This window comes from Carassius carassius, chromosome 19 (assembly GCF_963082965.1).
Source record: "Carassius carassius chromosome 19, fCarCar2.1, whole genome shotgun sequence".
NCBI classification, from domain to species: Eukaryota; Metazoa; Chordata; class Actinopteri; order Cypriniformes; family Cyprinidae; genus Carassius; species Carassius carassius.
In genome coordinates, this window is record NC_081773.1 from 3,363,325 (window position 1) to 3,388,800 (window position 25,476).

The 25,476-nt window shown below is 41.2% G+C and overlaps 1 protein-coding gene and 1 pseudogene across 1 annotated transcript; both read right to left on the minus strand.

Annotated features, from left to right (window-relative positions):
• Positions 1–10,167: 10,167 nt before the first annotated feature.
• Positions 10,168–12,804, minus strand: LOC132094886 (serine/threonine-protein kinase pim-3-like). Its single transcript, XM_059499535.1, has 4 exons — positions 12,739–12,804; positions 12,292–12,664; positions 11,960–12,169; positions 10,168–10,380 (listed from the first exon to the last, which is right to left on the minus strand). Exons 2-4 carry the CDS (start codon positions 12,626–12,628, stop codon positions 10,217–10,219), a joined length of 711 nt encoding a protein of 236 aa, XP_059355518.1. The 5' UTR covers positions 12,629–12,664; positions 12,739–12,804; the 3' UTR covers positions 10,168–10,216.
• A 9,813-nt stretch (positions 12,805–22,617) lies between these two features.
• On the minus strand, positions 22,618–25,119 carry LOC132095624 (serine/threonine-protein kinase pim-3-like; annotated as a pseudogene).
• Positions 25,120–25,476: the final 357 nt, after the last annotated feature.

A 25,476-nucleotide genomic window follows, 5' to 3' on the forward strand; every position in this document is an offset into this window, starting at 1 on the left:
ATTAAAGAGGAGTTAAAAGAAGAAAGAGATGTTAATAGTTAATGGGTTATGACAGCAAGATTGATTTAAGTGGTAGTGGGTAATTGAGAAAATAATTATAATAGTAAATGTGTAGTTACTATTCCTTAAGGGAATTTATTTCTTAAGAGGGGAGATGTGATGTATGGGAATTGTAGTATTATTCCTTACCTGAGGGTGGCGCTCTCCTTCTTAAGAAATGGTGTGTGTACCTTGTAAAAGGGGGGAATAAGAAAGTTCAGTAAAATATACCAGTCGCATGAAACCTGTGTCTCCGTGTGTCTTTGTAAAACGTGAATCCAAGAAACATCACAAACATCACAGTTGCTATAGCGACGCGTGTTATGTTTTTATACAGTCTATGGTTATGATGTGATCTCGTCATAAATATTTGTACACATTTTCTACAGAAACAGTTCTACTCCACCATAATTGAATCCGTCCTCTGCACTTAAGTAACTGTTTGGTTCAGCTCAGCTACCAAATCTGACCTCAGAAGACTACAGAGGGTAGTTCGGACTGCTGAGCGAATCATTGGTACAACCCTCCCTTCTATTCAAGAACTCTACTTATCTACTTATAGTGAGCAAAAGGGCTGGCAAAATCACTCTGGACCCCTCACATCCAGCACACTCCCTCTTTGAACTGTTGCCATCTGGTCGACGCTACAGAGCTCTGAGCACCAGAATGACCAGACACAGGTGAAGTTTCTTCCCTAAGGCAATCCATCTCATGAACACTTGACAATAACTGTGGAACACACAACACTATTTATACACTCATACACTTATTATCTGACACTTACCTAGTCTAAACTTCAAATTTTCACATAATATTCCCTTTGCTCCACATACTACTGAAGCCTTATTGAATCACGCCAGTGAAACTGGCCAATGGCGTTTAAGGGTGCAAAATATGAGGGGCTCCCACTCTATAGGCTGCAGCTAGTAGCAATGGGCGTGCCAAAAGGTAGGGGGCGTTCTAAAAGGTTTCTCATTGGTGAAACGAAAGTTAGGGGACTTTCCAAAAGGTTTCTCATTGATGAAACGAAAGGTGGGGGGTGTGCCAAAATGATTCTCATTGGTGAAACGAAACGAAGGGGGTGTCCCAAAGGTTTCTCATTGGTGAAATGAAAGGTAGGGGGCCTTCCAAAAGGTTTCTCATTAGTGAAACGAAAGGTAGGGGGAGTTCCAAAAGGTTTCTCATTTGTGAAACGAAAGCTGGGGGATGTGCCAAAAGGTCTCTCATTTGTGGAACGAAAGCTGGGGGGCGTGGCAAAAGGTTTCTCATTGGTGAAACGAAAGTAAGGGGGCATGACAAAAGGTTTATCATTGGTGAAACGAAAGGAAGGAGACGTGCCAAAAGGTTTCTCATTAGTGAAACGAAAGGTAGGGGCATGGCAAAAGGTTTCCTATTGGTGAAATGAAAGGAAGGCAACATTACAAAAGGTTTCTCATTGGTGAAACGAAAGCTGGGGGGCGTGCCAAAAGGTTTCTCATTGGTGAAACGAAAGGGGGTGTGCCAAAAGGTTTCTCATTTGTGAATCGAAAGCTAAGGGGCATGCCAAAAGGTTTCTCATTGTGAACCGAAAGCTGGGGGGGCGTGCCAAAAGGTTTCTCATTGTGAACCGAAAGCTGGGGGCGTGCCAAAAGGTTTCTCATTGGTGAAACGAAAGGGGGTGTGCCAAAAGGTTTCTAATTGTGAACCGAAAGCTGGGGGGCGTGCCAAAAGGTTTCTCATTGTGAACCGAAAGCTGGGGGGCGTGCCAAAAGGTTTCTCATTGGTGAAACGAAAGGGGGTGTGCCAAAAGGTTTCTCATTTGTGAAACGAAAGCTAAGGGGCATGCCAAAAGGTTTCTCATTGGTGAAATGAAAGGGGGCGTGCCAAAAGGTTTATCATTGGTGAAACAAAAGATGGGGGCGTGCCAAAAGGTTTCTAATATGTGGAACAAAAGGAAGGCAAAATGCCAAAAGGTTTCTCATTGGTGAAACGGAAGGTGAAATGGAAGGTCAGGGGGGGCCAGAGCCCCCTGTCACCGAGCTTGGCCCCCCCTCTGGTCCCCCTAAATTTGGAATCGTAAAATCACACCAAACAACTGCACATTTGATTAGTCGCGGCGCCTTCGATAGGCTACAATGCAGCATGATGTATCACAATAATTCGACCTGATGTGACAGGCGGAACAAATGCGTGTCGCACTTGGTTCCAGTCGGCCGGCCCCCTTGGAGCGTTAGACGGTTACACGCCAGAAGCTCACTGACTGACTGTTGCGCGCCGCGGCCGGGAAAAAGGGAATACACATCTAAGATCTGAGATTTAAGGTAAGCAAAGCTAGTATCTTTTGTGTAACTGTTATAAAGTAAGACCTCTGGTCAGGTAATGTTGTTGACTGCTTTATTCTGAGCTTACACCGTTCACAGCAACCCTTGTTTTACTCAAACACTGAGCGTATTTTCCAGATTGAAACGTATAACTCTGCCTTCTCTCTTAATTATTTTAAAATAGTAATAACACACTGTCAGTAACGTTTTTTTATCGTCAGTAATGGTAACGGCGTTGCAAAGATGGAAAGAGGAATTTGTTAGAATCCGAAGTGAACATGTTCTTCAAACATTCCAGAAACAAAGAGGAAAGTTCAAACTTAGTTTGTTCAGAGATGAAGAAGAAGACTTTCCAGTCTCCACACACTTTAGTTAAGAGAACCCAGATGTAAGTGTGGTGGTTACAAAGGTAGATAAGTAATTGAAAATAAATAAGTAGATAAATAGTAGTAAATAAATATATGATATGTAAGATGTGCAAGAGAATGTATTTCTTAAATGTTTTAGTGGTTATTTCGTTGACGATTAATGTTCCCTGCTCCATCGTTCGATTATTTGATTGCTTTTACCTTTTGGGAGTGTTCGCCTGCTTGAGGACGGGATGCGCGCGCGCTGCTCAAACAATACAGACTCTGATGATAGAAGCAGCAACACAACAGCTCCGTGTCCTGTACTAATATATAAATATATCTCCCCTCATCAGGCATGAATTACATAAAAGCAATAAGAGTATGTGTTTTGACATGTAAGAGGTTAAGAAATGTTAATTAAATCGTTTAAAGGGTTAAAGTTTACTGTTATCACGGACATGTAAAAGTTCGCTTCTATTCACGTATGTGTGCTGCGTCACGCGTGTTAGTTATACATTTCATGCTAATGATGGAAACCATGCGGTCTCAAAGAGAAGGTGCAATGTTAGAGTAAGTCCACAAATGAGATGTTTTTTTTTTAAATAATGCAATGAGTAAGTTGTAAGTGCCAAATGACTTTGAAAATGAGTGTCTGTACTAAAAATGTATCAGAAAGAATAATTCTGGCAAATATGAACACATTTTTAGGATTTATTCACGTGTAAAATGCTATCTATGTTATCAGTGAATATTTCATAGTACATCTGCTTAATCTGTGGACACAGTAGTAAAGGAAAAATACTGTATGTAATTCTGTATATTGTGATTAGCCTACTCTTGAAGTGATGCACTGTCATTTATTGACATAAGAGTGATTGAACTTTTTTACATTGTATGAAAAAAACCCAATACAGACTCTGATGATTGAAGCAGCAACAGCTCTGTGTCTTGTATTAATATATAAATATATCTCCCCTCATCAGACGGTGAGGGTACTACATAACCACAAAGGTTCACTATATCACAACACAAATCCAAGAAAGTCAGCACCTATCATATGTAATATTCATATTCTGGTTTGCTGATGTTGTGTATTCCTCTCATTTGCTTTTTTGTCAATAGTTCAAAATGAGGAAAAAAGGGACATTGTGTCCGATTTCTGCCCCCAAAAGAAAGATGACAAGGCAAATGTTGAGACAGAGCCAGACAGAGATGCAGAGATGTGTGAGGAGGCTGAGAGAGCTACAGAAAGAGAGCCAGTGAACTTTGGAGAGATTAGCAGGAAGGCCACAGAGCAGGAACAAGAGCAAGATGAAGATCCTAATAGTGAAGACGAGCCTGAGGGAGACATACAAGTAGAGTTTGAGACCCAGACAGATGATCCATGTGCATCAACAAGCACTGCACCATCAGGTTTGTGATGTGGAAAAAGAAAAGCATTTGCATAAAGTGTGTGAGAGAGAGAGATAAAATAATCAATTACATAATTTAATTTTATGTTTAAAATCATCTGTTATATGCACATTTCTTTCCCATAATTTTCTGATTGATTTACTTGCTTTATTTGTAATTTGTACATTTCCTGATTTAACTTCTATTATTGTACAGTATTTGCAAATTTACTGTCATGCCAATAAAGCTTATTGAAATTTAGAGAGAGAGCAGCATTAGGAAATGTGCACTTTAATGAATGTTCCGAACATTTACACAATACAGAGGGGATACCCTTTTATAATCATGTGTGGATTAGTATAACAAGTTTACCTTTTATTTTGTGTGTATGTGTTGTGTGAGTGTGTGTGAGAGAGAGTGTGTGTCTTTATAGAATATATATTTACATGTATTGGGTTTGTCTTTCTCCACAGATATCAGCAAATGTAGAGAAGACCCACCGATGCAGCCAAAACTTAAATTGTTCCCAAGAACTTTGATGGGGGACAGAAGGAGGAGCTTCAAGGCAGCCTGGTACCACATCTACCCCTGCAGGGTTTCCGCGGGGCATTAAAAAGCAAAGTCCTTAAATGGATTTTGCAAAAATTAAGGCCTTAAAAGGCATTAAAAAGCATTAAATTTGATTCCTACAGGCATTAATTTTTTTTTATAGTTTTGAAGAGAATTTTATATCAATTTCTTTGAATATAGCCTTCATAATTAATCATTTTATTTGCTTTCGCAAAATGTACGTTAGTGTGATAAACACACGGAACCAGTTTGGTAATTGGTTTCGGCCGGACCAAAATTGCCGTGATACGGAGGTGACGCGGGCGGCGGGTATTTTGTACAGCGGTGGACGAGGTCTGAGGAAAAATGGCAAAGTGCAAATTCCAACTGAAGTAGCTGGAAAACTAAAATTTCAAGACATGGTTGCAGCCTGTTAGTGGTAAAAATGATGAAGGATTTTGCGGTGTTTGCAGAAAAGCATTTAAGTTGGGGACAATGGGAATTGGCGCCGTAAAATCCCCTATGCAGTGTGACGGCCACAAATCCGCGGTAAGAGCAAAACAGCAAACCACTATGTCTAGTTACTTTGGCGTGACCGACAAATCTACAAGTAATAACAACTGATGCTGTCACCACTGTTTGTGGAGCAGCTAACATTACCACAGCAAAATCGAGCGACATTCGATCAACGTTTGGCTCGAATGCGACTTTGCAGGCGGAGGTGCTCTGGTGTCTGAACACAGCTGTCCATCACCACTCTTACGCGTCCAATGAAGGTGTTTCTGAGTTGTTTCAGGCAATGTTTCCTGATTCTGAAATCGTCAAATCTTTCTCTTGTGGCAAGGACAAAACCAGCTACATTTTAAAATTTGGACTTGCCCCATACTTCAAAAATCAACTGATTACTGCAGTTAACAATGCAGGACCATTTGTCTTGATGTTTGATGAGAGTTTAAACCACTCAACAAAAAATAAACAACTAGATGTTCATGTTCGATTTTGGGAGGCTGGTTGTGTCCAGTCCCGTTATCTGGGATCACAGTTCATGATGGGACATTCAAAGAGTGAGGATCTACTGCACAATTTCAAAGTAAGTATAATTGTTTTTTTTATTCTTGCATTTGTCATTCTAACTGTACGTTCACAACGCCGCCGACTTGAGCTGCAAAGAAGCTCTGGCCGTCAAGGACGCTTGTCAAAAAGTACGGGGAAGCTTTCAATCATGGGAGAAGAGAAGTGTCACACCATGAAATGTAAACAGAAAAAACAAGCAATGCATTCGGTAATTTAGGATATTGCACAAGATTTGTCAACACAGGAAACATTTCATCCCTGGAGTGTTTTTTTGTTCGACACCATCGTATCAATTGATTTTGATTAATATGCGCGAGGGAGAGAGAGAGCAAGAGTCTTGCATTCAAGTGTCCCTCGCAAAGGAACTACTGCATTCTGTAGCCTCAGCCAGGACCAGATACAGGATCTACCTTGATGAGGAGAGGAGGAAGAGAGAGGGTGCCATGCGTGGACTAAAGAGAAAAGCTTTGGAAGATGAGTTGGAAGAAATGAAAAAGAAAAAGGGGGTGTTGACGGTCGTGTGCGCCAGCCTTCAGAAGGACGCCGATCAACTAGCTGAGCAGGCCGAAAACAAATCGAAAACGCTCATGGCTGAAATGATAACAAAATCTAATACTCTAAGGAGGAGATTCAAGGAAAAGTGCTGTGAATTGAAAAATGTTGAGTCAGAGTTGGAACTAAAATCGACTGAATTAAGTCACATGCCTTAATGAACTTATTTACACAGTAAATGACCTCAAAATGTGCAATTTCTATAGCTCTTGCTTACATCTATGTACTTTGAATACATTAAGTTCCAGCATTTAAAAAGTTGAGCTTATTGAAGAGCTGTTTTTGTGATGATAAAATTATAAATAGAATAATTCTCTTTTTGCTAATTTTGAAATATCTCCAAATAAATTGACAATTAATTAAGCTGCCTCCTGAGCCATTTCTAATTCAGTTCTGAGTTATATAATTTCATGATTGCATCATCATCAAACTGGATGGTTGCAATTAATAATTTGCGACATGTCTATTTAAAATAAAACGATTATATCCGTATATAAAATATCCGTGGTTAGTCATGGGTCGTGTATGGCATTAAAATTTTTTAAAATGGCATTAAAAAGGCATTAAATTTAATTTGAAGAGACCTGCAGAAACCCTGCCCTGGCTTGAGTATTCAAAAAACTCGGACTCTGCGTATTGTTACACATGCAGACATTTTAGCCCTCCTAATAGTCCTGACACAGTCTTTGACTCGCCATCCGGATTCAAAAACTTGAAGAAGGCAACCAATAAAGTGGGGGGGTTTTGCAATGCATGCAAGATCTGAGAGGCACAAACAAGCTATGGTTAGCTGGCGGGATTATCAGAAAGCTGCAGCAGATAATGCAACACTGGTAAATGTCTTAAATAAGGAACACAACAGACAGATCAGAGAAAACAGGAAATACATAAAAACTATAGGGGAAGGGCTGCTACTTACAGCAACTCCAAACATGGCCCAAAGAGGTCACAATGAGTCTGTAGACTCTGATAACAGAGGGAACTTCATGGCAATTCTAGAGACAATTGGTAACCATGATAAAGCTGTTAAAAAAAGGTTAACATCATTTCATAATGCAAAGTATACAAGCAAAATAATCCAGAATGAGGTTCTAGATTGTTAAGCGGACATGGTTCGAACTGAAATTTCAGAAGAAGTAAAAAGCAGTGAATTCTTCAGCATCATGGCTGACGAAACAAAAGATGTAAGAAAAAGGAACAGATCTCTCTGGTGCTGAGATATTACTACAATGGAGCTATCCAGGAAAGTTTTCTCCATTTTGAGTCCACAGAGAAGCTGGATGCAGCAAGTCGTAGTGAGAAAATAATCCACATGCTAGAAAGTCATGGCCTAGAGTAGGCTACAAAAAGAACCTGGTAGGTCAAGCATATGATGGGGCTTCTGTCTGGAGTGGTAAGCATTCTGGAGTCCAGGCAAGAATCAAAGAGCAAGCAAAATATGCTTTTTATATCCATTGTAGTGCCCACTGTCTAAACCTCGTTTTAGTAGATACAATCAAAGCTGTCCCGGAGGCTGAGGAGTTTTTCTCTTTACTAGAGAAACTTTACGTGTTCACATCTGGATCAGCTGTTCATCCTAAATGGCTAGCTATACAAAGAGAGATGTATGAAGGGGCACCAAGAGAGCTTCAGCGATTAAGTGACACACGTTGGGCATGCCGATTTATAGCTCCACGTAACATTATGGATCGACTACCTGCCCTCAAGCGGCTCCTGCAAGAGATAGCCCAAGAACATAATGGTGAAAGATCCGTTGAGGCTCGAGGTCTGCTGGCACAGATAGATCTTGAGTTCATAGTGCATCTAGTTACTCTCCGTAACGTGTTTGGAGAAACAAAACTTCTCTCTGATATGCTACAGGCCTCGACTCTTGATATTTCAAAAGCTGTAGATTTAGTTGAAGCTTTAGTTCAGACATTAAAGGATTTCAGGCAGGAATTGTTTTTTGATGATGTTTGGGATGAGGTGTTGAACATTTCTGGACAATGTGATGCAACACAGCCACTGGCAAAACGACAAAAAATGCTAAGCTCTAAACTCGGTGAGCACTGTGTGATGACCACTGTTGGTCAGAGAGAGTCGGAACGAGGTAAAGACGGGTTTCGCACAACCTTCTTCTACCCTATCATTGATCTGATGCTCAGTGAGATTAACAGGCGTTTTTCCAGGACAAACTGTGACATAATGAACAGCATCCAGGCTCTAAACCCTAAAAATGATGCATTTCTAAAAGAGACAGCTCTGTACTCATTTTGCTCGATTGTATGATTCAAGTATTGAGGATTTGGGACATGAACTGCATCAGTTTAGCAGGATCTTGGACAGGAAAATACAGACCGGGATGCAGAGACCCTCCAGTACAGTGGAGCTGGTACAGTTCATTGAGCCATATAGAGAAGTTTTTTTTCTTCTCATCGTGGCTAAGTAGCAGCAGGCGTGCAGGCCGAAGCACGCTGGAACCGCGCTCAAAGAACAGTGATGACTAACAGCATGGCTAAAAGCTAAAGCTAAAAAGCAAAGCTAAAAGCAAACTAAAGTCAGGCATGACTAATAGCAGAAGCTAAACGCATAGCTAAAAACTAAAAGCATACTAAAAGCTGGCATGACTGATAGCAAAAGCAAAGCTAAAACTAAAAGCAAGATTTTATGGTGTCTTAAATATTTAAACTGGCCTGTTGGCCACACCTCAAATGTTGTCTTGACCAATCAGATATTGTCCTGGCTCGGGGGTATCATAAATCATATGTTATCTTATCAAGCACATGGTCCGAATTTTCCCACTCTTGCAGGGTCTAATTTTGGACATGATTCCTATAACAAGAATATGATACATTTGACAAATAACTGGTGGTCAGGACTGTTTCAAGCTAACAGATTCAAAAACGTACACACCAAACATGAATATGTATCCTTAAGCTATCCAATAGTTATTAAAAAACATACACAATAAGTGATTAAACATGATAGTCAAATGTGTGGGTTACATATAAATGAATATGGAGTGAAGCGATGGACTGATATTCATTTATAAGTCTTTTTGAGTTCATTTTGGTCCATATATATGTAGAAAAGACAATTTTCTGTGCCATTATCTGACAAAGGTTTCTGTGGAGACCAGAGGTTAAAAGGCCCCCCTTTCTTTTCAGAACCAGGAATATCAGTCTGGTTCTGCTAGGTGGGGGAAGTGTTTAAGGATCTTGTGTAGTACTCTCATGGGTTTACATGTGATGTCCGGCGTTGCATCTCAATTTGTTTTCCCAAATTTGACAAACTCTTCTCTGAATTGAAATTGTCAGTAATTGTTCTAGTGGTGTTAATGTTGAAAGCTGTTCTGTGAAAGAGTTGGTTGGTTATCTTGGGACTTGTGGCACAGAATGTTTTATGACTTCCTGTTGCCTTTCTGAGGAATTCGGCTCATGTTTCAACCACAGTCCTGATCGACTCTTTAATTTGTCTGATTCGAGTCAGATCCGCTACACAAATGTCTCTTACCCCGGTTAGTGGCACTAGCTCTTCTTAAGTTAAAGTCAAAAGTTGTATTTGTTAACATTAGTTACAGCACTGTGAAGTGAACATGAACAAACAACAAACAGCTGTATTTTTATTAACTAATACTTACAAAGCTTAATAAATAATTTAACAAATGTATTGCTCATAGTTAATGTTAGTTAAGACATCAATGTAAAAAAAACCTTATTGTAAAATGTTACACTAAAAAACAATGTTCTGTCTGATAGAGAAAAATATATAGTTCTCATGACATATATGACATATATGACATATAGTTGACAAAACAAAAAAATTGTCATAAGAGTTTAGTTACCCTCTGTTAAGTGACATTTAGCAAACAGACACAGCTTTATCCACTAAAACATTTATTTAGCTTTTAGTTTCAGTTGCCAATTCAATTCAAGTCAAATAAAATAAATAAATAAATAAACCACTCATTCATTCATTCATTTATGCGGTAGTAGCAGAACAGAAGCCAGCAAACTCTTCGTCTGAACAGAACGCTGTGAAGACCCCCTTTGTTTCATGGCCACAGTATCCAGTGGTGTTTTTGTAGATGCATCTACAGCCATCACACCTCACATCTGGACCGACAGACTTCCAGTCAACGATTCCTACAAAAATAAATAAATAAAATCTCTGAATGAATGCAATAAACTTTCTAAATATCCTTATAAAACCGGTTCAGTTAATAAAAGTGTAAATATACATAATGTCCAGCCAGGTAAAGTGAGCTTTTCTTTGAAAACTGATGCCATAAAACTTTCTGCACACTAATGACAGAGAGAGAAAGGCTCCTTCTCCTTCTTTATAGACAACATCTAGAAGAATGTCTGAGTAGCTCTGATGGTAGCTGAATAATAATAATAATAATATTAATATAAAACATTTTGTATATATATATATATATATATATATATATATACACAAAAGTATTTAAAATATGAAATTATGACAAAAATCACACAGAAAAATCAAGTTACAAGAATGTACCTAAAAGAGTACAAATGCCGTCCTGCCAACCTTGGAAATTAGTTTAAGTACCATCAGTGTGGCGGGCGGTCGAGGGGGGCGGGGGGGGGTAAACAGTTTACTGTTTTATGTAACGGTTTAGTTAGGTTTTGCTATTTTTTCTGACATTTTTAAAAAGAAAGATAAATTAAAAATCCAGTACGGATATGAGCAAGAATTAATATCCCTGTATTTTTTGACTGATTTGTGGTATACTGTATTCTATATATCTCCGTATTTTGTATTTGGATTAAACAAATAAAGTGAATGTAAGCATGTAGGCATTTATTTTGTGCAAAAAAGGGTTAAAATCACAAATCACATTGTAATCTAAAAACAAAAATAATCCTTTTAAAGCAGAAGTTACTAAACTAAAAAAGAAAATAATAAAAAGCAGAGACTAGGGCCTATAATTGAGTAAGCTTCCTGCTTGTTTATGTTACTTTGTTAAAATGAGCCAAAGCAAAGTCATCCTTTAACATTTTGTCACAATTTGATTTAATTATATTCAGTGCTTTTGAATTTGTAAAATTTCAACATTTCTATTTCGTAAACATTGTGGGGACTACTTGAATTACTACTTAATTTTTTGGTGATTTAAATTCTGTCTAACACCAAGTGGACTTTCTTCCATGAATACATTATGCTAGTTAACACTCTGCCCCAGACTCTTTCTGATCCTGTTCTGCTTCTTGACACTTTTCTCCCTTCTCTCGACTGTATTTGTGGAGAAACTACACATATTGATCTGTGGCCCGTCGGGCAGCGTTTTCAGCTGCTGTGTGTTCAGACTCCTCCAGCATCCACACAGAGCCCCTCACAGACTGGAGCAGAGGATCAAAACCCTTCATTGTGTGGGAGCCATTAGTCCATGATCCTCTGCTCTTTCTGTAGGTGATCAGGAAGCTGTTCTCTGCACTTCCTGTGTCACTCCTGCTCACCCTATACAAACAATCAGAAGCATTTATCTAGTCTGATCCTAACAAGACAATCCAGCCATGACTGCTGTGAGTCAGATAAGTGTGTGTCACTGGCCACCTGCTCAGTGTAACCAGGGGTGGCGCTCAATGTCGTCTAAACTGGGCCGATCTGATGCCGCTGCACTGAGGCACCAGCGAATCAGCTGACGGCACTCTGTTACACACAACACAGTGTTCAGGAACACAAAACCACACGCTTCACCTGGATCTGGACCTGATTTCTGTCTCTTGCCTGTCGACAGCTCTCTAGGAAAGAGCAGTCTGCTTTTGGAGGTGACCCTCAATGCGCCTCTGAAGGGGAAACAGCTGCACAGGATGTTGTAGAGCGTCACCCCCACTGACCAAACCGTAGCCGGTCCCGCATGATAACGGTGCTGCCGAAACCACTCAGGAGGGGCGTACTGAAGAGTGCCTGAGAGACCCAACAAGACCTCAAACATCATCTGAAGAGACCCCAGTCCAAACAGATTCCCATCGCTCGATCATCAAAAGTCCACAAACAAACACAGATCACTGCAGGGAGATCAAACCAACCTGCAAAGTGTTTGTAGGCCGAGTCTTTTAGCAGATCTCCACATCCGAAGTCCAGCAGCTTGATGTCATGTGAGTCTGTGGAGATCAGCAGGTTCTCTGGTTTGACGTCCCGGTGCAGGACTCCACGGCTCTCGCAGTGTTTCAGCGCCGTGATCAGCTGCAGCAGCACTTTCTTGGCCAGACTCTCCTCCAGGCGTCCGTTCTCCTCACAGAAACTCTCCAGATCTTGGCAAGGAAGCGGGCGCTCCAGGATCATGGTGTAGCGTCTGGGACGGTCAAACCACTCCAGCAGCTGCAGGACGTTGGGGCAGGCAGGAGCCGAATTGACCAGGGTCATCAACGCCACCTCCAGCGGCAGCCGACCCTGACCTTCCTGCAGGACAAACGCTCCGTTATATCCAGCGCTGAATCAGACCAAACACAGCAACAGATTCACTCTCAACTCACAACTCTCAGTCTCTGTGTTCCTCGTTTAGAGACGTACTTGATGGCAACCTGTAGACAGATGAAGTGTAACAGTGTTGTCTCTGCGTTGTGTTGAGATCAGATGGACAGCAAATCGCACTTTAAGATGTTTATTCTGTTGACAGTGAATATACAACAGCGGTGATCAGTTTCAGCAATCACCCTCGTGCATTCGCGGCCATTCTTACTCTCGACTGGCGCGAGTCTAAATGACTCTTTTACATAAACTACTACATAATAAACAGCAATTAATAACATATTTGAAACTGGTCTGTACCTGTTGACAGTGAATATACAACAGCGGTGATCAGTTTCAGCAATCACCCTCGTGCATTCTATTGGAAGTGAACATTAAACTTGATATTACAATACATATAACAGTGACACAAACCCAAATCATACAACATACTTCTAAACACACGTATAACTCAGTATTATCCCCTAAAATGGTTATATAATTACTCAGATATATTTAATACACGGAGCACTCACTCACCGCGGCCATTCTTACTCTCGACTGGCGCGAGTCTAAATGACTCTACCGGAACCAGTTCATAATTCTACCAGATCTGGGCGGAGAGTGCAATTAAAGGGCCATACATGAAAATAACTTTAGCAAGTGGAAATACATATTCGACCTGTTACACTCCCCCCTGCTGAATTCCACTTGCTTCTACACAGAATAGCAAAATAATAACCAAAATTACATCAGGTACAGAACCTCAAGAACCATATACATTAATAATAGAGAAGAGAAAAAAAACAAAACACAGAAAGTGTTCAAAATTTCGTGAAATTGTCAGTTCAATTCAGTGTAAACACTATTCCCTACAGGAATTCAAGTGGAAAGAGGGGTGGCCAATCCCCTAGACACTCTTAGATAAACATGCCCGTTACATGTTAGCTAAACAATGACAATTTCTACATTTGGACACACAAGTTGCTCAGCAGTGAGACATCACTCCAGTCTCAAATTAATAGATCACAATCTCTTAAAATAACCAAAATACATCAATATAAACATCACAGTAACATTTGCATTAACTAATACTGCAAAATGTATACCAGAAAGCAAAGAAAAGAAAAAGATGAGTTAACATACAAAACTCAAGCAACATACTCATGTTTACCCCAGAACTTTTTGCTGGTTCATTATCTCAATGAATCTCGTCACTGGTTTAAACAATCTACCAGCTCTGGATCTCACACGACTTAGTGAACTTCCAGCAGGGGAGTTATGAACACTGATATTTGACACTGAATTGTTTCCCTCAAAACAACCACCAATAGGCGTTGAAACACTCAAAGAAACATAAACAGATTTATCAACTTGCTCTGCAGAGGATTTATGTACATTCCTGTCCATACTCTCAACATCCTCATTACCCTCTGGTCCCAGCTGGGTAGTGTTAGAGCTGTCAATCACATTATGGTCTAATTCATTAGCCTGAGTGGCATCCACAGCCTGTGTTGGTTCAAAAACATCTGTAGCTTCCTCCACATTATCCAAGTCTGCATCATCAGAAGGTAGCTGTGATACCCACTCTCGTGTTCTGTAATTGGTAGCATCCTCAGACACATCAGCAACCACAGAATCGACACTCTCTGAGCCACTCAGGTGGCTTTCGGATGACTCACCTTCCAAGTCATCATCAGGAAGTGGAAGAAAGTTAACTGGCATCAGAAGGTTACGATGTACAGTCTTCACAACACCAGTACCACTGTGCTGAATCCTGTAGGTATGACTGTCTGCATTAAGACCAACAACAGTGTACACAGTATTCTCCCAAAGGTCAGCAAGCTTCCGCTTTCCACGTGCTCCCTTGTTGGCAAGCAAAACTCTATCACCAACATTAATTGGTCCCCCCTTGACTCTCCTATTGTACAAGTCAGCATGTCTCTTAAGCTGTTTCTTGGCAGATGTCTGTGCAACACACATTGCCTCCTTCATATCTCTCCGAAGAGCCTGGACGTAATTGTCATAGTTTCCAACATCAGGATCGTCTAGAACAGTTCCAAACACCAGGTCAATGGGCAGGCGTGGAATCCTCCCAAACATCAAAAGGAAAGGAGCATACCCCGTGGTTTCGTGGATGGTGCAATTATACGCAAAAGTCAAAGATTTTAGTACTTGCGGCCATTTGTGCTTGGTCTTCGCAGGCAGAGCACGTATCATATTGCCCAGCGTCCTGTTCATCCTCTCGCAAGCTCCATTCCCCATTGGGTGATATGGAGTTGTCCTCGATTTTTGGACTCCAGCGACATTCAACAACTCAGCGATCAGTGCACTCTCAAAGTTGGCTCCTCTATCAGAATGGACACGGCCTGGGAAGCCATAAACACAGAAGTAGTTATGCCACAGTTGATGCGCCACTGCTTTTGCAGACTGATTAGGACACAAGAAGGCATTAGCCATCTTTGTGAAGTGATCTGTAACAACAAGAACATCCAGGGACCGGTTGGCAGAGTCCTCCGCTGACCAAAAGTCTATGCAGACGAGTTCAAGGGGCTCTGTTGTAATGATGTTCTCCAACGGTGCACGACCCTCCGGTTCTGGTGTCTTGCTGATCACACATCGACGACAGCACTTCACATACTCTTTCACATCCTTCTCTAGGCCAAGCCAAAAGAACCTTTGCCGAGCAAGATACAGAGTCCGCTGCTGACCTTGGTGTCCTGCTTGATCGTGAATGCCTTTCAACACCATGGTTTTCACTGCTTCAGGCACGACATACAGGTAAGTTTTTTTCTTGGTGAAACTATTCTTTGAAACCCTATGCAACACACCATTCTTCATCAGCAGGTTTCCCCAGTGTTTCATAAACCTCAAGACAGCCTTCGGCTCGTTCATTCGTTCCCTCCTATTTGGCCTCCGTCCTCTCTCAACAAAGCAAATCACTCTTTTTACAACATTATCATCCTGTTGTATCTTCATTAGATAATCATGGGACAGCACATCAATGTCCGGCGATTCTGACGGCATTATCGCTTGTGGAAGGTGAGGCAGCAACAAGGCATGTGACTTGGAGTTATCATTATGCCTGCATGAGTGCAGAACAGCTGCCACTTCCTGCTTTGACATTGTTCCAGGTAAGGAAACTTTAGCTGTATGACAGGCAATGGCCACTCCTTCAGTATCAGAGGAACTGTCAAGGGGGTGAGTAGACCAACGGAAGACATCTTGGACACAGCCTGTGCGCACAGCTGCAGCTTCTGCCAGCAATTTATCATAAGGGACTCTTGTCAGCCGATGGAGTACACTAGGGTGCACAAAGGGCTCTCGACTCAGGGCGTCAGCAACTACGTTTTTTGGACCAGGAATGTACTTAATATCAAACTGGTATGGTGCTAGTTTAGCAACCCATCTGTGTTCACAAGCATCCAATTTTGCTTTGGACAGAATGTACGTTAAAGGGTTGTTGTCTGTCCAGACAGTAAATTTCTGACCCCTGAGCCAGTGATGGAATTTGTCACAAATCGCCCATTTCATGGCATAAAATTCTAACCTATGTGCAGGATATCTCGACTGAGCATAGGTAAGCGACTTGCTCGCAAAAGCAATCGGCCTGGCTGTTGTCCCATTGCTAGGAACCTGTGACAATACGGCACCAAGCCCATTACTAGAAGCATCTACTGAGAGTAGGAAGGTTTCATTGAAATTTGGATGAGCCAATAAGACTTGATCAAGCAAAGCCTGCCTTAATTTGTGAAACGCTCGACTGCATTCCTCAGTCCAATCCGAAGCAGACAACTCTCTTTGACACATTCGACGCTTCCATTTTCCACGAGGAACCTTTCTTCCAGCTGTAAGACTGAACAATGGTTTAGCAATGGCTGAACAGTCTTCAATAAACTGCTGGTAAAACACTACCATACCCAGAAAAGACCGTATTTTCTGCTGGCAGGGGACATTGGTACCCTCAACCATGAGATCATCCTCAGTGACAGAAGCAATGGCTGTGACTTTTTCTGGATCGGTAGCAATACCATCCGCACTGATGATGTGACCCAAAAATTTGACCGAACTCCGCAAAAGGTGACATTTCTTCGGAGCAAGCTTGAGATTGTGAGTCTTGAGACGCTTAAACACCATTTCCAAGCGCTCCAGCGCCAGCTCTTCGGTGGGTGCAAATACCAGGACGTCATCCAGATAACACAATAGACTGTTGAAATTCTGATCCCCGAATATAGTCAACATCATCCGCATGAAAGTGGCCGGACTATTACACAGTCCCTGTGGTAAACGATTATATTCGTATAACCCAAAAGTTGATGTAAATGCTGTGTATTTCCGGTCATCTTCATGAACTTCTACATTATAGTAGCCAGATGTGAGGTCCATGGTTGAAAAATAGGTATTTCCTCCCAAAGCGGCAAGAGCATCTGCTTGATGGGGAAGGGGATGCGCGTCTTTGATTGTGCGAGCATTAATCCAACGAAAGTCTGTGCATATTCTCAAATCTCCTGACTTTTTCCAGACTAGAACAAGAGGTGATGCAAATTCGCTACTAGATTTTCGTATGATCTCACGTTCTTCCATCTCATTCAAAGCTTGCCGAAGTTTGTCATATTGATTTGGAGCAAGGCGTCGATACGGCAACCGAAAGGGCTTGTCGTCACTCAGGCGGATACGATGAACAAAGCCTGTTGCTTTTCCACAGTCCAACTTGTGTCTGGAAAAGATAGAATGATACTGAGAGACAAGCTGCACCAGTTTTGTTTTGCAGGCTGCAGACACTTCACACGACTCCACATCCAAGTCAGTTAAACCCAAGTCGTGTAAGACTGCCGTGTCATCAGCAGAACAGGAGTTGTTAGGTCCCAATTTGACTGGTAAACTTAGAGCATCGGTTACACTCATCTCATCCTGTCTGTCGGTTAAAACATCAGCTGTTCTCTGAACTTTTTGCTCTAAATCAAATGAGGAACCATCAGAAAACTCAGAACAGTCAAAATCCTGCAAAGCCATGCAAGGAAAAGCATCAGCAAGTGTAGAATTCCTTTTCAAAGTCACTGCTCTCTCTGAAGGGTTTATCACTTTAAGCGGAACCCATCCATCTTCACGCATCAACGCTACGGTTTTCCCGACCAGCACTGTCCTTGGCCTTGATTTAACTCTACTGGGCTCCAAAATGACAGCACTGCCAGCTGAGATGTCATGAGTGCTTTGCAGTTTGGCCCAAACTAGGTTTTCAGTCATGGGTTCAAGTGATACTGCCTTTTTGATCTTTACCGTTCCCAATAGGTCAGGGACAGGACCATTTCTCCACTTCTCCACATTGGCTAGTAAATCAAGTAACTTGCTTTGCTCATTGATATCACACTCACGTTCAGACGCACTTATTAAAAACTCTGAAGAACCTCTCAGCTGAAGAATCAAATGTTTCAAGAGATTACTGCCTAGGATAAGATCATCACCCTGGCCTTTGACTACCAAAGTTGGAACAGTGACATGACAGCCGTAAACATTCATATCCAGCTCGCACACTCCTAAAGGGTTAGTTCTGGTGCCTCCACATCCAACCAAAACAACATCTGTCGGGGCAAGTGAAAGGTTTGACAACACACCAGTACTCAGCAATTGAGGTAAGATCTTGGAGCTCATGGTGCAAGCCATTGATCCAGTGTCAAGCATTGCTCTTGCCTCTACCTTTCCACCAATAATCACTGAAGTGTAGAAGAGATCTTCATATGGCTGAAGTTTCTGAGTATTTTGAAAGACAACTGTACATTGAGAACTACACTCTTCGCAAACACTTTTATATACAGATTCCTGATCGTAATCCAACAATGATCGGGGGTCATCATTAGGCCTTGCACTCACCCCCTCCACATGCAGGCCTAGTCGTTTCCCGTATATGGAACAGCATCTGTCTCAGGCATCACACTAGCAGTGAAGGCTTTGGCTTTAGGACACTCTGCACGTGCATGACCTGATTTGTAACAAAGAAAACACAGATGATTTGCTCTGCAGTGAAAATGGGTGGTGTGGCCAACATCTCCGCACACCTCACATGGTAGAGTAGGCCTCACTCTGATTCTCTGTGACTTAAACGCATGCCGCTCTGTGCCAGCCCGACGACTTGATTGCCCATGCTCTAAGACACGTTCCAACATTGCTAAAATTCGCTCCATTGGTTCAACAGGTTCTGTAGGCTGAGTTTGACATAAAACAGCCTCAGGTTTAGCAGCTTTGCTAACCTTTGTTTCAGGAGGCTGGACAGCAACTTCCTGTTTCAAAAGAGAAATGGCCGGGGACGCTCTAGAAACAGAGCCACATCGTCTCTCTCTTCCATACTCCTCCAAACGTGCATGAACATCAGCCGCCGTCCATTGTTCCAAAGGCCTGCATTTGAATATAAGGGAAAGCTCAGGGTCAGGACAATGTCTGATAAACATTACTGTGAGCTCATTGGATAGATTGTCAATCTTCTTGTCCTGTCTCTTTAAACAGTCCTCAGCCATATCCATGGCCCTATTCAGCCTCAGCCAATAGTCAAAGGGATCCTCACCAGCGTGTGGAAGTGTGCCATAAAAATCAGCTAATGGCATGCTAGAAAAAGCTGTGTCACTGAAATGTTGTTTCAACAAATCAAAAATAGGACTCGGGCCTTTGCACAAATCAATTGAAGGGTTACTACGCAAGCCCACCCTCACAACTTCACGAGCCCGCCCCAAAAGCCTACTTAGGACTTCATCAGCTTGTTCTTCGATAGGCGTCCCTATCTTGCGCAAATATGACAGCACTATGGCTTCCCACTCATGTACAGTGTACGGCTCAGCTCGATCACCCCTAAAACAAACAGGTTCCTTGATTTCAGATTTTAGAACTCTGCTCAAAACAGATGAGTCTGCACTACTTGAACTGCAGACTTTAGACTCTAAACAGGAAGCAATGCTCTCCCCAATAGAGCGTCCCATTCGCTCTACCATCCCCACTATTAATTCCATCGACTCATCCCCTCTCAAGCTGGGTTGTTTCAGTCCACCTTCACTGAACTGGGGGGGTGGAGGACTTGAATTGACATTTACATCTTGCACAGCCTCTAAGGCAGACATTGGAGTAGATGTAACAGGAGTATAATCAAGTCTGCCTCTCCCAACTGACGGCATAGGAGTAAACATGAATAGACCTCTACCCCTTCCAAAACTGTTGTCTGAATCCATATCCTATATATTGACAGTAGCACTGATGAACAACAACAACAAAAAAAAAAAAAATATATATATATATATATATATATTACTCAAACAAAAGGAAGAGAAAAAAAATAATTCTACCCTTTTTTTAACATAAATATGTAATTGTATTATTTCAAAATTTCAGAAAAGCACTTTCATAAAATTCAGAGTCCAAAGTTCAGTCAAAATGAATTTGCTGATGTTCATAGTTCAAAGTTCAGTCACAATGAATTTGTTGATTTTCAGTCTCCCCAATAGTACTTTTCAATAACCCAGTCAAAAAACAAAACAAAAAAAATATATACGTAATTTTTTTTTTTTTTTTTTTTTATATATATATATATTCTTCAAAGGTTAATCTTCAACGGCTAGTATTGTCAAATAAGCGAATGTTGCCTTCAAATGGATACCACAATACCAGAACTTTGTTCCTCTCTGCAGTGAAACGTGTTCCTTCACTCCACCTTGTGGACAAAAACGGTATTGCAGCAAACAGCTCCGGCGCGAAAACTCTCGTCACCCACGGCACGAACTCCTCCGGAAATCTCCGACCAGACGACCCACCACGCTGTTTCCAGAGTCACGGTCACGGCACCATTGTAACAGTGTTGTCTCTGCGTTGTGTTGAGATCAGATGGACAGCAAATCGCACTTTAAGATGTTTATTCTGTTGACAGTGAATATACAACAGCGGTGATCAGTTTCAGCAATCACCCTCGTGCATTCGCGGCCATTCTTACTCTCGACTGGCGCGAGTCTAAATGACTCTTTTACATAAACTACTATGCCCTTCACATACGCTTCTGCAACACACAAGATCACAAGAAACGTCTTTAACAGAAAACATGCTGCAGCATCTAAACCTGTTACAGAACGTTACTGTAATTCAGCTGAAGAACACTTACAGCCTTTATTAATGACATTTATTAATAATCAACCACCAATGGCACTGCTCACATCCAATTATGTTACTTTACATTTTTATTGTCTTGAATTGCATCTGAGCAGCTCTGTAGTTTGCCAGCGTTATAATTGTGTCAAATAATTAAACACATATTTTACTGATTTTCATACACAGGGACTAAAATACATGTGATCAGTGAGCTGGTAGAAATGTGTGAGTAAATGAGTTAACCAGCACACATTTCTTCACATCAATTCATTAAAACAATGTACAACATCATACTATAATAACATACCAATAATTAACAAACTAAATTAAAACACTCACCTCGTATTTCACCCAAATGGCCCATTGACAAACTCCTCCAAACGCCAATCAATAGAGGAAATTAATAAAAAAAAGGTAATTAATTAATCAATTAATTAATTAATTACAGAAAGAAGAAAGTAAGAAAGATACAAAGAGAGAGAGAAAGCAAGAAAGAAATAAAAATCCGAGATAAGAAGAGAAAAATAGAATAAGTCTTTCCTCAGAAATCCTTCAAAAATAAAACTCTACTCAAAGAAAAATCCTCCGATCTGCTAAAATAAAAGTCTCTGCTCTGAACTCCGTCGAAAATCACAATCTCAGCACAAAAAATGTTCTCCAGAAGTCTCTGAAGTCGCCTCGTCTCTCAACCAGCAGATATTGATCAGATCATAACACGCGTCGCTATAGCAACTACAATTCGCGTTCGTGAGTAACGTTACAAGACTATTGAAAACCTTAATAAATTGTAATTCAGTTTAACCAGAGCTCATAATAGCATCTCTGATTATATACATTATGATTATAATGATTTATGCTTTTATTAATAAATCTCACAAGTTAATATTGAAAAGTGTATAAAAACTCAATGTATAAGATAAATGCGTGCACTCGCGCTGTCACGTGAATCGAATTGTAGTTGCTATAGCGACGCGTGTTATGTTTTTATACAGTCTATGGTTATGATGTGATCTCGTCATAAATATTTGTACACATTTTCAACTAAAATTAAACCTTGATATATAACGTAATGTTGTTGTAGAATATTGTTGTGAATAATGCCTAACCATAAAGTGCTCAGAAATGGTGACAAAAAAAAAAAAAAAAAAAAAAAAAAAAAAAATATATATATATATATATATATATATATATATATATATATATATATATATATATATATATATATATATATATATATATATATATATATATATATTATTATTATTATTATTATTATTATTATTATTAAAAAATATTGTCTTTCTACCCCGCACATGACATGCACGAAAAAATAAATAAATTGTGAGCACGGTTTAGTAATTCGTTCGCTCAATGAACTAAAACGTGGCGGGCGTTTGAGGGGGGCGGGGGGTAAACAATTTACTGTTTTATGTAACTGTTTAGTTAGGTTTTGCAATTTTTTCTGACATTTTTAAAAAGAAAGATAAATTAAAAATCCAGTACACTTTATGAAAAACTCCAGTACACGTCTGTATAGGGCTGAGCGTTATGAACAAAAATTAATATCTCTGTATGTTTTGACTGATTTGTGGTATACTGTATTCTATATATCTCCGGATTTTGTATTTTTATTAAACAAATAAAGTGAATGTAAGCATGTAGGCATTTATTATGTGCAAAAAAGGGTTAAAATCACAAATCACATTGTAATCTAAAAACAAAAATAATCCTTTTAAAGCAGAGGTTACTAAACTAAAAAAGAAAATAATAAAAAGCAGAGACTAGGGCCTAATTGAGTAAGCTTCCTGCTTGTTTATGTTACTTTGTTAAAATGAGCCAAAGCAAAGTCATCCTTTAACATTTTGTCACAATTTGATTTAATTATATTCAGTGCTTTTGAATTTGTAAAATTTCAACATTTCTATTTCGTAAACATTGTGGGGACTACTTGAATTACTACTTAATTTTTTGGTGACTTAAATTCTGTCTAACACCAAGTGGACTTTCTTCCATGAATACATTATGCTAGTTAACACCCTGCCCCAGACTCTTTCTGATCCTGTTCTGCTTCTTGACACTTTTCTCCCTTCTCTCGACTGTATTTGTGGAGAAACTACACATATTGATCTGTGGCCCGTCGGGCAGCGTTTTCAGCTGCTGTGTGTTCAGACTCCTCCAGCATCCACACAGAGCCCCTCACAGACTGGAGCAGAGGATCAAAACCCTTCATTGTGTGGGAGCCATTAGTCCATGATCCTCTGCTCTTTCTGTAGGTGATCAGGAAGCTGTTCTCTGCACTTCCTGTGTCACTCCTGCTCACCCTATACAAACAATCAGAAGCATTTATCTAGTCTGATCCTAACAAGACAATCCAGCCATGACTGCTGTGAGTCAGATAAGTGTGTGTCACTGGCCACCTGCTCAGTGTAACCAGGGGTGGCGCTCAATGTCGTCTAAACTGGGCCGATCTGATGCCGCTGCACTGAGGCACCAGCGAATCAGCTGACGGCACTCTGTTACACACAACACAGTGTTCAGGAACACAAAACCACACGCTTCACCTGGATCTGGACCTGATTTCTGTCTCTTGCCTGTCGACAGCTCTCTAGGAAAGAGCAGTCTGCTTTTGGAGGTGACCCTCAATGCGCCTCTGAAGGGGAAACAGCTGCACAGGATGTTATAGAGCGTCACCCCCACTGACCAAACCGTAGCCGGTCCCGCATGATAACGGTGCTGCCGAAACCACTCAGGAGGGGCGTACTGAAGAGTGCCTGAGAGACCCAACAAGACCTCAAACATCATCTGAAGAGGCCCCAGTCCAAACAGATTCCCTTCGCTCGATCATCAAAAGTCCACAAACAAACACAGATCACTGCAGGGAGATCAAACCAACCTGCAAAGTGTTTGTAGGCCGAGTCTTTCAGCAGATCTCCACAGCCGAAGTCCAGCAGCTTGATGTCATGTGAGTCTGTGGAGATCAGCAGGTTCTCTGGTTTGACGTCCCGGTGCAGGACTCCACGGCTCTCGCAGTGTTTCAGCGCCGTGATCAGCTGCAGCAGCACTTTCTTGACTCTCCTCCAGGCGTCCGTTCTCCTCACAGAAACTCTCCAGATCTTGGCAAGGAAGCGGGCGCTCCAGGATCATGGTGTAGCGTCTGGGACGGTCAAACCACTCCAGCAGCGTCAGGACGTTGGGGCAGGCAGGAGCCGAATTGACAAGGGTCATCAACGCCACCTCCAGCGGTAGCCGGCCCTGACCTTCCTGCAGGACAAACGCTCCGTTATATCCAGCGCTGAATCAGACCAAACAGAGCAACAGATTCACTCTCAACTCACAACTCTCAGTCTCTGTGTTCCTCGTTTAGAGACGTACTTGATGGCAACCTGTAGACAGATGAAGCACAGTAAACCATGCTGACTACTTATCACTCATGGGGGACATTTACTGACATCAACATTTCTAAAAGCTGTTTAACTGCAGGAGGTAAGAAAATGTCTCACTGGCAGTCCATCAGACCTGCGGGTCCCAGCATACACAGAGCCGAATCCTCCTCGCCCCAGCAATGGGCCCTTCACATACGCTTCTGCAACACACAAGATCACAAGAAACGTCTTTAACAGAAAACATGCTGCAGCATCTAAACCGGTTACAGAACTTTAATGTAATTCAACTGAAGAACATTTTCAGTGACAAATCATTGAGTGAGTCTTTAATCAGGTGTTAAATATGAGTGAATCTGACCTCTGCGGGAGCGTTTGGCAGCTCTTCTGTATGAAGGAGACGGATGCTCATCCTCCTGGCTGCCGCTCTGCCACTTCCTCTTCCTGTGAGGCTGATCTGTGGACACAGAAACGGCCAACTCTGAAGGCAGAGGTGCGATGTGTCCAGGCAGCTCTTGGCTCAGCGGCTGGTTTGGGTTTGGCAGCGGTTCCTGAGCGCCGTCACCAGAGCCACGTCTCTCAACCTCCTGATCATCTGTCTGAGAGACAGCAGCACTCCTGGATCTGGAGCTGCCCGGGCCTGCAATGTTACACACATCAAACACTTACAGCCTTTATTAATGACATTTATTAATAATCAACCACCAATGGCACTGCTCACATCCAATTATGTTACTTTACATTTTTATTGTCTTGAATTGCATCTGAGCAGCTCTGTAGTTTGCCAGCGTTATAATTGTGTCAAATAATTAAACACATATTTTACTGATTTTCATACACAGGGAATAAAATACATGTGATCAGTGAGCTGGTAGAAATGTGTGATTAAATGAGTTAACCAGCACACATTTCTTCACATCAATTCATTAAAACAATGTGCAAAATCATACTATAATAACATACCAATGTAACGTGAGGGTTCGGTATGTGGTGGTATATCACTCTTTATACTAATGAACAGCAGAATGGAGACAGAAGACTTCAGTCAAGCGGCACTTTTACTGAACACCGTCAGAACAACAACACTTCCTTCAACACAGCCTTTCACGTGACCTCACTAACCAATCAGAAGCAAGGACTTAGACTGAGATAAACGTGAGTGAATCAGATAGGCAGCTTCAGCAGAATATCCTTACTGCATTAAATATGTAAACACATAAAGGTGTAAATAATTAACTAACTAAACATTGTAAATATACTTCTAGT

Bases quoted from the DNA above. Each gene is read 5' to 3' on its own strand.
- LOC132094886 (XM_059499535.1), bottom strand. From the start codon at position 12,628: ATGACCCTGGTCAATTCGGCTCCTGCCTGCCCCAACGTCCTGCAGCTG. The intron at 12,170-12,291 runs GTTGGTTTGATC...TGGGTCTCTCAG, and splicing joins GGCCTACAAACACTTTGCAG to GCACTCTTCAGTACGCCCCT. The intron at 10,381-11,959 runs GTGAAGCGTGTG...TTATTTTTGTAG, and splicing joins GAAATCAGGTCCAGATCCAG to GAATCGTTGACTGGAAGTCT.